Source organism: Falco rusticolus, chromosome 10 (assembly GCF_015220075.1).
Source record: "Falco rusticolus isolate bFalRus1 chromosome 10, bFalRus1.pri, whole genome shotgun sequence".
NCBI classification, from domain to species: Eukaryota; Metazoa; Chordata; class Aves; order Falconiformes; family Falconidae; genus Falco; species Falco rusticolus.
Genome location: NC_051196.1, coordinates 32,495,685 through 32,508,810, shown reverse-complemented (window position 1 = coordinate 32,508,810; position 13,126 = coordinate 32,495,685). Strand labels below are relative to the sequence as shown.

Below are 13,126 nucleotides of genomic sequence, written 5' to 3'. Positions count from 1 at the left end.
GAGCAAACAAGCAGGTTGTAATGAGACACATGAGCTGGTTGCAATGAGGCACAGCTGCTCTGTGCAGGTGTCAGCTGCCTCCCCAGATCCACCCTCCGGCCTCCCAGGAGCCCTCATAGGCTCAGCAGGAGGCAGGGCATGGGGACTGGGTGCTCTTTGGGAGATGGGGCCCTCCCCTTGCTCAGGTGAGAGGAAGGAAGCAGTAAGGAGAGGAGGAGCTGAGGGTGAGCAAGCTTGCTGCAGGCAGAGAGCAGCTCCCGGGGTTTCTGGGCTGGTTGCCCCAAAGTTGAGGAGTTGCTGAGGTTCAGCAGCTGCCCAGGTAATGGGGAAGGTCCCGAGTGGTTTGCAGCATGTGATGGATGGGCAGTGTGGATGTGTGCAGTGGGAAGAGCGTGCTGCTTGTGGGGTGGCCCAGCTTGCTGCCACCTAGGAGAAGAGCAAGCTGGTGTTAGCAAAATATCTGGCTTATTTTGGGAGGCTTTCTAGCTGGAGAGGTGGATGTGAGCTGCGTTGCCTCCGTAGAGGAGGCTTGCCCCCTCTGCAAGAGCTGTGCTGGTGAAGGGCTGTGATCCTGCTGGTCCTGGGGTTGAGGGGTGGGGATGCTCCGTTCCTCATGGGGTTTATCTGTTGAATGTGCTGTGGTGTCCTCCAGGTGGCTTGAAAATCCTTTCCCTCCTGCCTGGTCTACTTATTAATCTCTCTCCAGAGCACGGCTTATTCTTCATCTCCCTAACGGACCTCTTCCACCCGTGGTGGGGCTGGGGGCTGCAGGGAGGAGTCTGAGTCTCTTCTCTCTGTTCCCTGCTTCCCTCCAGCTGCCCTGGGTGAAGCACACAGGGAGTTAAAACCCAGCAAGCTGAAAACTATACCAGAGCCACCCTCTTTCCCCTGCCCTGAGCTCTGGGGCTGAGTGTCCCCAGCAATGTGCAGGGGCTGCTTGAGGAGGGGGCTGCTGCCCGTGGAGGCAATGGGGCACGAAGCCCTGGCGGGGGGACATGGCCCCAGCAGGAGACCCTCAGCAGTGTGTTTTGCTGGGTGGCTGCAGTGCTGTGTTAAGCCCTTGCACCCTGTGTTCCCATGAAGGTGCTGCTCAGCATGGGGCTGTTCCTGGGGTCTTTTTCCAAGCCCTGCAGGCTGTGCAGGTTTATCTGCCCAGGGTTTTCCCTATGTGCTTTTCAGATCTGTCTTAATGCAGATCCCAGCTGGGAGCCCATCAGCACTGCCCTGGCAGCAAGAGGGCCAGCCTGATTGTTCTTCCTCTCCAAAAATTCCTCCCCCTCTCAGCCAGGAGCTCTCTCCTGTTTGCTGCCAGGCCCCGTGGCACAGCAGGGAAGGCAGCTGGAGTGCTGCCCATCCCGGCAGCGATGCCCAGGAAAGCTGGGCTCAGCAGGTTGGTGAGTGGCCCCGTGACCCTGGCCCCGCTCACAGCAGAGCTGATGGAGGCACTGAAGCTTCGGGAGCCAGCTAGGCTTCCCTGCCACCCATGCCGGGGAGGATCGGGGCTCTGGGATTATTCCTGGCTGGCAGGGGGGACAGGGCATGAAGCAGGGACCATGTCTTTCCACGCAGAGCACCTTCCAGAAGGGATGTCTGGGAACAGGACGGGGCTGAGCTTGCGCCAAACGGATCGGAGAGGCTGGGTGCATGCTGGGGCAGAGGGCTCGGAGGGTGGCACGTGCTTGTCCTCATCCCTTTGGGTAAGGAACCAACTCTCCCTGCCCCCTGGGTTGCATGTGTACTGGGGGTTGTGCTGAGAGCCCCCTGGGAACACCATGCCATCGGCTGATCGCCCTGCCGGCACAAAAGGCTTTCTTTAGTCCATCTGTGGTCCTTCTGAAGTCGTCATCCTGTGTCCTCATCCTCTCCTTGGGACAAGGTGTGCTGTGGAACCGGCAGCTCAGGGCCCAGCCTGTGGTGTGCTGGCACCAGGGCCATTGTCCTGCTGCTGCTGTCCCGCTGATACCGGGTGCTCAGCAAATGGAGCAAGGGACTCCTCTGGGACCCACACCCAGCACCCCGACACAGATGCGCAAGAAAATACTCCAGGGACTTCAGCACGTTGACCAGTAGGCACTGCCAGCGGTGGGCTGCTGGAAGGGGAGCTGCGTGAGAGCTGTTTGGAGCCTGCGTGTCACCTTGTGTGGCCGGAGACATGGCTGGGCTGCGAGCCTCAGCATGGGCCATGCGAGTCTGGCTTTGCAGCCATGCTGTTGCTCCAGCATGGCAGAGGGGAATTGTTTGCTCGGGGAGCGAGCAGCTGAAGGATATGAGCAGGCGAGGGGATCAGCAGGCAGGGCTTTCCTTCCATGTGTTCTTGCTAATGAAAACCAGGAGCTGTGCAGCCTCGGAGTGCAGCAGTGCCTTGTGAAAATGGTGTTGCAGAGCTGCCTGGGTGTCCTCTGGGTAGCACGGCCCCTTTGCTGGGATTCCCTGGGAAGCTGCAGGGTGGTGGCAGGAGCCCAGGCATGGAAACCAGGGATTTCTGGCTTGAACAAGGGCCATGTCTGGCCGATTCAGCAATGCCTAGGTGGGATGCCTTCCCCTCCAAGTAGGAAATGTTAGGTTTGGACTTTGTTCAAGGTGAGCACATGGTGTATGCAGCAGCTCCTTGGACTTACCACCTCTCTGCCCCAAGCCGAGGGTTTTTTTGGTGGTGGTTGATTTTTTGTTTGTGGGTTTGTTTGGTGGTTTGTGTTTGGTGTTTTTTTTTTTAGGACAGCTCAGGGCAGGAGGTCTCCTGCCAATCAAATTCTTTTTGACTGGAATGTTGACAGCTTGACTGTGAAGTGTTGCTGTGAGGTACTGTTTGCTCTCCCAAGGGGCAAATGTGATGGTGCATCCCAACGGCAAAGGCACCTCTCCTCCAAGCTGAATGCAATAACTTGTGTTCTGGCTTCTGTCCTGTTTTCTGGTGCTCCCAGAGGCCCTAGCTGATCTGTATCAAGGCCCTTCATGTGTCTGCCTCAGTTTCCCTAGATGCTTACTTGTCCCCATGATGGGGCTGTGTTTGCAACTGTGAACTGACTCTACTTGAACAAACTCACATTGCATTCAGCTGCTGGAGCCCGCTTCCCGCCAACCTGAATCTATTCCTGTCTCTCATCCACAGTCTCAAACAATGAACTACGTGGGGCAGCTTGCTGAGACAGTCTTCGTCACGGTGAAGGAACTGTACCGGGGTCTGAACCCCGCCACCCTGACGGGCTGCATCGATGTGGTCGTAGTGAGGCAGCCCGATAACTCCTTCCAGTGCTCCCCATTTCACGTGCGCTTTGGGAAGCTGGGTGTGCTGCGCTCCAAGGAGAAGGTGGTAAGTGGTGGCACCCCTGGGACTATGCTTCTTCTCTGGTATCTCTAGACTTAGGATCTTCCATAACCTGTGGCTTATGGAAGAACTTTGTTTGAGGGGAATGGGAGCCCTGCTGAAAGGATTGCTTGCCAGTTTTGGGAGGGATGCCCCCAAATGGAACCCATCCTCCTCCAGGGAGGACTCTGCTTCCCAGGAAAACTGGGAGAGGTCCCTTGCCTCAAGGGACTGGGTGGCTGTGAGCTACCCCAACCCATCCCCTCCCTGGGGGAATGCCCCCTGTACACTGATGGGTGAGTGTGTTCAGATGGACACGCTTCTTCTGCCCCTTGCTAGGTTGACATTGAAATCAACGGGGAGCCTGTGGACCTGCACATGAAGTTGGGTGACAATGGAGAAGCCTTCTTTGTCCAGGAGTCGGAGGAGAATGAGGTTGGTGATGAAGTGTTGCTGGTCTGTGTCCTGCTGTGACCACCTGGAAGTTCAGGGTTGAGGTGGAAGGACCAGGTTTGGACTGCTCTTCCTCCCCAGGGTGACTCCGTTATCCTGCTCTGACACTTTGTGTGTCTGGAAAGGTTCCTACTCAAAGGATCTCATGACCAGTGTGGAGGATCTGGGCTGTGGAGCGCTGTGAGGGAAGCATTAGACCAAATATCTGCATCTCAGACTGGCCTCCATCAATGGGCATGGCTGCTGGCCAGTCAGGCAGATATCTCCGGGCTTGGCCTCTTGGGGGATCTTGTGACAGGGACAACAGTGAGCCAGATGCTGTGGCAGGCTGCCTGCTCCACTGGGAAGCAGGACGAGGCTAGTTGTGTCTTCCAGAAATCTTGGCAGCTCTCTCCCAGGCTGACTTGTGGTCGCTGCTAGCTTGGGCTGGGTTTGAGAACAGGGAGAGGGCTCTGGAGCCAAATCCCATCTGGAACCTTTGTAATTCTGGTCTTGTGGTGCCATCTCCTGCCTGCCTCTCCTTGCCCACGTTAAAGGCATCTTTAGCTTGTGGCTGGATAACCCTACTTTTTTTTATTATTATTTGCAAGTTGTATGTACAAAACTCTTCCTTTTAGGCCTAGCCACAAAACCACCCTCAGGCTGAGGGCTCAGTGGTGCTGGTTGTGCTGGTGGAGCATGTTGCATAGGTGAGAGCCATGAGCTACTGGACTAGAAAGGAGGGTGCTGGAGCTGATGGGCTGTTCCTAACCCTGTTGCAGGTCAATATCCCGTCCTGCCTCTGCACATCCCCCATCCCCACGGAGCAGATCCCAGAGGATGTCGCTCAGCCCTCCCATGGGCAGGAGACCTCCACTGCCGAAATGACCTCACGCAAGAGGAGGCGACGCAGGAGAAAACCCAAGCAGCAGGAGGTGTCTGACTTGGAGTTAGAGGGCTGTGAGGACACCAAAAATGAGGTGTCCATGGAGGAGCTGTGCAAGCCACCAGCCCCAAGGTAAGCTGCCTCACCTGGGCAGGGTGATGTGATGGGTCAGGCCCATAGGTTCACTTGGTGATGCCTGGCAGTACTGAAACATTGGGAAAGCGTTTCTGAGCTGGACCTCGGCCTCATGTGGAGTAGCAAGTCAGTGGAGATGGTCAAGTTGGGTATTGTCAGCTTTCCAGGACAGGAGGCTGGTGCCTCAGGGCAGCACGACTGACCTCTTCCCTCCTTTGCAGTGGTTCAGTGTATTTCTCCTCTGCTGATCTCCCCGAAGAAGAAATCGGATCATTGGAGTCCCCAGAGATTCACCCTTACTCTGACGGGGAGCTGGCCTCTGTGGACAGGTAACAGGCAGAGCCAAGGCAACCTGCTTGCCTTTGGGAGCAGGGGATGGCCGTGTGGCTGGGAAGGTGGTAAGGAAAAGGCACTTGGAGGTGTCCGGAGAGGAGGGTTTTCCTGGCTTGATAAGGTGTGGCTGGAGGAGAGCTCGGAGCCCATGGGGAATGCTGCTGGCCATGGTCACAGATGCAAGAAGCCTGCCCTTACAGGGCTCCCCCGCCTCTGCTGCTGAGCTGCTCCGGGACAACCAGTGGCCCAGCACTCTGCTTCCTTGGGCCTGAGCTTCCCATAGGTCTTCCTGATTTTTAAGTCATAATTTTGAGGCGGAACCGATTCTATAGGAAACCAGCCTTATAGGGTTCTCAGACCTAAATATACTTGCAGTGGTAGGAAAGCACGGGGCTGTGGAGTAGGTGAGGTCCCATGTTGCCTTCTCTTCTTGTAGTCCCACCCTGAGCCATCCATCTCCTCCTAAAAGTGATTCAGAACTGGAGATCAGGCCGCAGGAGAGCTTGGCTCTAGGGGCTGAATCCCACATGCAGTGGACCTGGGGAAGGCTCCCACAGGTGAGTCCCTGCCCTTGCTCTTCTCTAGCAGCTGGTGGGAGAGGGGCCTGCAGAAAGTGGAGGAGGCTGTGGCCAGGCAGCCTCAGAGGAGTTGGCATTTTCTGCCTGATGCTTTGGGCAACTTCCCATCCTCAAACCTGTTCTTCTGCTTTCCTTGAGGTGAATAAATCTGAACGAGTTGAACCAGCCAAGTCTGCAAAGACCACTGCTACTGCAGCAACTGCTGTCTCTGCAACGCTGGTCCTAGTGGATGAGGCAACCCATCTCGTTGCCACCTCTGAAGGTCTGGGAGGTGGTCCAAGCCCAGCAGGACCTCAGAGCATGCCTCGTTCCTCTGCAGTGTCTGTTGTTGAGCCAACACTGGTACCCCAAAATGGGGACATCCCCAGTGCTGTGGGAGCCAAGAGCTTGCTGGAGGCCTCCTCAGCCCCACAAGAGAAGCAGGAGGGAGGCAGGGCTGTTGTGCCAGAAGTTCAGCCAGATGTGGAGCCTTTTGAGGGAGCCACTGCTTTGAGACAGGTGGGCTCAGAGGGCCCCGAGCTGGAAAGCCAGAGGAGAAGAGGTGAGTGTGTGACTGGTGCTGCTGGAAGCGATGTTTGAGCTTGTGTCTGTATGTGACTTGGATGTGGGGCTGGATTGTTCATTCACCGTTAACTCCTTCGTGACTGCCCTGGGAATCGGAGGTGTGACGTGTCTGCTCTGCCTTCTCCAAAGCAAGGGAGCTGGTAGCACATAAAGAGACATTCCTCAGGTTTCCTCCTTTCAGTGACCACCCAGCTCCTCAGGAAGGCTTTTGTGCCTTATATTTCCTGAAGTCCATCCTTGGATGTCCCTGCTTTTACACGATTAGAAGATTTCTCAGCAGCATGGACCATACCTTTAATTTGAAGTGTCTTGGCACCACCTGGCCTGACTAGTGCCCCAAGCCCACCAAGTTGGGTGGAAAAATCACACAGTGAAGCATGCATTTGCCTCCCTTGATAATGTATTTGAGGATTTTTATGCTGTTACCTGTCCTAACTAACCTTACTCTTCCAGCCGGCATAAATTCAGAGCATAATCATCTCCCTGAAGAAGAGATGCTTGGGATCCCCTGTGTAACAAACTGTTACCTTGCATGGTGCTAACTTCAGATTATCATGGCAGGACTTTGGCCTGTCCTTTGTGTCCTCTTGGCAAGCAGTCTTGTGCCAGTGCAGGTGTCTTGAGGTACTTCTGTTGCTGTTGACATAAGGCAATTTTTCAAGTAGGAAAAGAGATACCTTCTTTCTGGTACATGAATAGAATAGAGGAAAATGCTGTTAGCTTTCTCAGTAGATGCTGGGTTGGTTGGAGAGGTGATTCAGCTAAGCTCTCTCCCTTCTGTTTGTGCATTGAGGAGCCATCAAAAGAAGTCCTCACCTGGGTCCTAGTGATGTTTACCTGGAAGAGCTCTCCAACCTGGATGAGGAGCATGTGGGGCTCTATTTCCCCAGGAGGTATGGGTTGGCCCAGCTGGCTAAGCTCAGACCTTCTTGAGCAATTCCCCTACAGCAAAGGATGGAGGAGCATCTAAAGCTATTGCCTAATGTTGCTTCTTCTCTTGCTGGTAGTGACACAGAGAAGAGTTCAAAGCCTGTGGCAGACCCCAGCAACCCTCTGTGTGCCCAGCTGCCATCCAGCCAGCCCGCCAACAGCCCCACGGACTCAGGCTCAGATTTGCTGCCCACCATCGCCCTGTCCCTGTGCGGAGGCCTGGGGGGCAGCAGGCAGATCTCCTGTGGTAGGTGGGAGAGGAGGGGGAAATCTGCTGTCCTGAAATCCATTATACACACCAGTGGCATGACACTGCCTCTGTCCCACCAGAAAAGTTCATGGAGCATATGGTCTCCTACCAGCAGTTTGCTGAGAATCCAGGACTCATCGATGACCCAAACCTGGTGATACTGATCAACAAGAAGTGAGTGCCCTGCTCCTCCTGCTGCTTCATCCCAAGATGACCAGTGTGGCCCCTTTGTCCCTACAGAAGCACTCCTGTAGGAGTGTGACTGCACCCCAGACGAGGATTATACCGCGGTAGTTGTGGGAGGGGACCTTCTGGCCATGCTGCAGGACAATGTGGAAATAGCTCTTGCTCCAGGAATGATGATGTTCCTGTTCCTCTTGTTTCTTCCAGGTATTACAACTGGGCAGTGGCTGCTCCCATGGTCCTGTCCCTGCAGGCTTTCCAGAGGAACATTCCCGAGGTCAGTGGCACAAGACATGTACTGGCCATGCTTCTCAGCAGGGCTTGCAGAGTACAGTGGGGCTACAAGAGGCCAAGCTTCCCATACGGGGCTTTGCAGGCAGTCTGGGGCAAAGCCAAACATCACTCCAGTCTTCCAACCCTGAGGCCTTCCTTTCCCCCACAGGGACCACGAAAAGGGGGGCTTTTAGATACCTGTGTACCACTGACACCTGGAGAGCAGAGATTTCCTTGTCAAAAATCTCCTATTCTGATGGTTGTGTCCATGTGTGGATGGCCAGAGCCAGCAGCCCTGGCAGTCTGGAGGAGGATTTGGGACTGTGTGAGCCCACTCTAGGGCTCTGCAGACCTGGCTGGGATTGTATGGAATAAGGCACCCAGATATACATTGTTTATCCAACCTGCATGAAGGGAACAAGTCATTGTACCCTTTACCCCAAAACCTTCTCTGCTCAGAATGCAGCGAGTCACACACTTTTTTTCCTGTGAATAAATTTGCAAATGAAAACATGTCTGGACAAGGGTGTCCTTAGCCTGCGGGCAGCTGAGCCTCCCTGGGCTGAGAACTGACCTTATCCTGTGTTCTGCCACATCCACAGAGCGCCATCGAGCAGCTGGTGAAGGAGAAGATGCCCAAGAAAGGCAGCAGGTGGTGGTTCTCCTGGAGGAGGAGAGAATTCCCAGCAGAGGAGGTGTGTTTGCAGCAGTGGCTGTGACAATCATGTCCCCAGGAGGCAGGTGTCATTCTGGTGGCTGGCAGGGTGGGGGGAAGGAGAGCAAGCAGGGTCCTGGGGCTGGCCCAAGGGTGAGTACAAGGCAAGGTGACTTCTGAAGGTTGCTGCTGTCCCCTCAGGTCTGTTAATGCCTGAGCAGCTGAACACCACCGGTAACCCAATAACATTGTAATGGTGAGACACCTTGCCATATGCCCCTCACACCACAGCCTGGGCACCACATGTACTTGCTGCTCTCCCTGCCCCATCACAGCACCATGTTGTGGTTCATCTTCCACGGTGCAGTGTCCTCACAAAAGCAAGGGATGCATTTCCACCTCTTTTCTGGTATTGCCGCTCCAAGAGGCGGTAGAGCAAAGCAGCCCCTCTTCCAGCCCTTGGCACTGAGGTCCTAATGATGCCACTCTCTGCCTGCAGCAGCAGCAAAGGCCAGGGAAAACCAAGACGGGGATGCTGCAGCCCAGCTCTGCTCAGCAGAGGTAAGTGCCTCCCTCCCAGGGTGCCTTTAGGAGTCTGTGCATGCTTCTGGTCTCTTTTTCTCCTAAATGACCAGTTATCCCCAAGTGTACCTAACGTATGAGAGCTGAAAGCTCTGTTAAGGCTCTGGCTGACCCTGGTCCAGCCAAGCTCCTCCATGGCCGCTTCCTGGTGGGTGCGTTGTCCTGGGTTCCCTCCAGATCTTCCCTGGTACTCATGGGGAAAGCTGTGGTCTGCAGAGTAAAACAAGCATGGTCTTCCCTTCTTTGTATAGGCAGGAGGAAGAGGGATCATCTAGTGATGACGGGTCCCTGCACCCTGGGAACTTGTTAGCAAGGGATGCCCCTGCACAGAAATCTCCACCAACCTACAAGAAATCCCTGCGGCTCTCTTCTGAACAAATTGTATGTACTTCATTCCTCCTTCACTGCCTGCTTGTGTGTTTAGGGGTGAGACAACCCTTAAATATGGATTTCTCTACTCCTGACCTCATGATTTTTTTTATAGGGCATTTAAGTATTTTGCCCTCAGTGGCTACCCTATGGATGTCTGGGGTCTCTGGCATCCAGTGGATGGCTTTGGCCAGGTGGCAGTCAGACCTCTAGGAAGCTTTGGACTGGTGTGAATTGGTGCTGGTGTACCACTTCTGTTCCCTCTGCCACAGGGAAGGCTGAATCTGCAAGATGGCCCCAACGAGGTGGCATTCAGTGTGACAACCCAGTACCAGGGCACGTGCCGCTGTGAGGCCACCATCTACCTGTGGAACTGGGATGACAAGGTGGTGATCTCAGACATCGATGGCACCATCACCAAGTAAAGGGCCTTTCTCCCCCTGGACATCCCTGTTCCTCCCTGTTATGGGAAAGTGTCCTTTCACAGCTAGCATAAGAAGCTGGGAGGGACCACAAACCCCATCCAACCCACCAGGTTGGGTCAACCTAACCTGGTCTCCTTTTCTTCTAGGTCAGATGCGCTTGGGCACATCTTGCCGCATCTGGGAAAAGACTGGACTCATCATGGGATTGCTAAGCTCTTCCACAAAATCCACATGTAGGTATTGGATCGACTGAGGCCAAGGGGAAGTGGGAGGATGATGGAGGAGAGGCTGGGTGGGAGCCAGAGTCAGGGCTCCTTAACCACTGATGCCGGCCAAAATAGCCTGATCACCCGCTGTCAGTGATGACTGATGTTTGCTGCGCTGTCTAGATGATGTCGGGGGGCACAAGCAGGGGGCTTCCCCTGGGAGCAGTTGTTTGCGTTGCCTTCCCTGAGAAGAGTGTGTGTTGGTGGGGGCTTGGCTGGGGAGGTGTAGCTGAGCACCGAAGGACGGACACGAGACCGCACCGGATCACACCCGAGAGGCCACAGGCATCGCCGAAGACCTTTGCCTCGCTGTGTAGCAGCAGCACGGGGGTCCGCCCGGCGCCGCAGCCCCGTGGGGCCGTGCCGGTGGCCTCTCTGGGCACCCAGCTCCTGCTTCCCGCACCCACGGGGACCCCCGCCCCGAGGTGCGATGTGGGGCTGGCAGGGGGTCCCCACGGAGCCCGGCCACCGGCTCCATCCCTGGCACCGATGGCCACTAAGAGGCACTGTGGGCCCGCGGATGGCTCGTCCCGGCCCGGGGCTGGGGGGGACACGGGGCTCACGCCCCCGGGGGGCTGCGGGCGCGGGGTGCGGTGGGGGTTTGCGGCCACGTCTGGTCCCGCAAAAGCAGCATTCCACGCCTGCCCGGGGGTCTGCACGGGCTGTGCCCAGCTCCCCAGGAGCCGCGGGCAGCCCGGTGCATGGGGGTGCTGGCCCAGGGGTCCCGCTGGGCTTCGCAGCCCGGTACGTGCTCCCCCTCCAGTGAGGCAGGTGGGGCTGGTTTTAGCCTGGGTCTGGGGGCCAGTGACGCCACCTTGCTTGCTGAAGGGCAAACAGGTCTGGGCTTAGGGCAAGTGCTTGGCTCCGTCCTCTTCAGGGGAGCAGGGGGTGCCCTGTCCAGGGCGCAGCCTGGAGGGTCCCCTGTGCGCTCTGTAGGAATGGCTACAAGTTCCTCTACTGCTCAGCCAGAGCCATTGGCATGGCACACATCACCAAAGGCTACCTCAAATGGGTCAACGAGCAAGGCTGTGCCCTCCCCAAGGGTCCCATCCTGCTTGCCCCCAGCAGCCTCTTCTCTGCCTTCCACAGGTACTGTGTCCTCTTCTCCTCCCCAGCCCTGCACCTCCTGCATCCCTGGGGATGGCACCCCCCTCCCCTCGCTGAGGGGTGTCACAGCCTTAAACTGCCTCTGCCCCCTCCCTGGGGCAGGATGCCTTTCACCGGAGGCAGCAGGGGAACTGTGGGTCTTCCCTGCAGCTTCACGGTGAAGTGCCTGATGCGTGGAACCCTTCTTGCCCCCCAAATTGCTGCCTTGAGCCCCGGACAGCCTGGCTGCCTGCGGTCCTGGCCAGCTGATGCTACTACGACCTCTGCTCTGTGCGTCTGTCTTGTGCTGCAGGGAGGTGATTGAGAAGAAGCCGGAGGTGTTCAAGATTGCCTGTTTGATGGACATCCAAAACCTGTTTGCGATGAAGGTGCCCTTCTACGCAGCCTTTGGGAACAAAGCCAATGTGAGCAGGTCTCCTGGGGTGGAGGAAGGGCTCGGGCTGTGGTGGTGGCAGAGGTGCCTCGTGTAGCCCTCACACCTCGCTGGCCTTCCTTGGCAGGATGTCTATGCTTACAAGCAAGTGGGCCTGCCGGAGAGCCGCATATTCACAGTCAACCCCAAGGGAGAGCTGATCCAGGAGCTCACAAAGAACCACAAGTCTACGTAAGTGACGTGCTTGTTCCTTGGGTTAACGTGGCTTTAACCCTGAGGAGCATCTCATGAGGAAGAAAAGTAAACAAAACCCCAGTGACTCCAATGCAACTTCTTTCTTGTCCCCACAGGTACGAGCGTCTGTCGGAGCTGGTGGAGCTCATCTTCCCTCCCCTGGGACAGGGTGGCAGCATTGCTCTGGTGTGTCCAGAGTACAGCCACTTTGCCTACTGGAGGCGTCCACTCCCTGCTGTTGACTTGGATGCCTTCTCCTGACCCCATTACCTGTGGAGACCTGACCCAGGGCTCTCCTGCGTGTCCTCTGCCAGTTCGGGATGCTCCATGTGCATCTCCTCCCTGTTTGCTGCTCAGGCATTTTGCCCTTCTAATAGGGATCACATTCTGCACTAGAAACATCCCTTCTCAGGGGGCCAAAGAGGGGTAAGAGGGAGATCTGACCCCACAAAAACTCCAATCACTAAACTAAAATTCATGTAAGCTGGGTGTCATCTTCATGTTCTTAACACCTATAAAGCCTGGCTGCCTTTTAAAGGTGGTGGTGGTGGGTCATGGTCTTATTTACTGATGAGCCTCTGGCATAGCTATTGCTTCCTCCAGTATGACCAGTGTTCCCAGACAGTTCAGCTACCTCCAGTTTGGTAGCTGATGGACTGAAGCTGTCTGTGGCTTAACTCATTAATGTAGATGGAAGCTGTTGGGGTTTTGAGTGTTCTTCACCAACAGCAATAATAAATAAGCAGTGCCTTAATCTAGGCTGCCTGTTGTAGCCCTGTGCGTGGAAGTGGGAGCCAGGCTGGGTGTCCTTTTGCAAATGTGGTGGGGTTTATCCTGCTGAAGTGGCCTGTGGGGGGGGTCTGGTCTTGGTGGAGATGTGGGCAGGACTTACAGCTTCCTCAGCCTGTGGAGCAGCTGCACTAGAAAAGGACTTTATTTTGATTTTATGGTTTTTTGCCTACTACCTTCAGGTAATGTTGCAAAACTGATTTAATGCAGGAAGCAGGCTCTGCTGCTCTGTGTGTGTGTGCAGGGGCTGAATGTCTCCTGTGCTGGCACAGCCTGCCACAACCTTGTGCCAGGGCAGGAGCTGTTCCCACACCCCTACACTGGAGCAGTTGGGGAAAGCTCAACTGTCCTGAAGCAGGGTTGGGCTGGGACCCTGTCCCCATGGCTGGGGGACTTCTCTGGAACTTGGCTGCCAGCATGGTGCTGCCTTTGGCTGGCTGGGTGCACCAGCTCCAGGA

General features: G+C 55.9%; 1 protein-coding gene across 1 annotated transcript; it reads left to right on the top strand.

The window, feature by feature from the left end:
• Positions 1-218: 218 nt before the first annotated feature.
• On the top strand, positions 219-12,571 carry LPIN3 (lipin 3). The gene is given in 20 exon segments (XM_037403215.1): positions 219-319; positions 3,110-3,310; positions 3,644-3,739; positions 4,519-4,754; positions 4,979-5,086; positions 5,527-5,647; positions 5,807-6,209; positions 7,026-7,125; positions 7,240-7,409; positions 7,493-7,586; positions 7,803-7,872; positions 8,471-8,583; positions 9,034-9,088; positions 9,364-9,486; positions 9,747-9,895; positions 10,046-10,132; positions 11,102-11,254; positions 11,565-11,676; positions 11,773-11,876; positions 11,996-12,571. Coding segments are annotated over 19 exon segments (2,631 nt in total). The 5' UTR covers positions 219-319; positions 3,110-3,118; the 3' UTR covers positions 12,141-12,571.
• Positions 12,572-13,126: the final 555 nt, after the last annotated feature.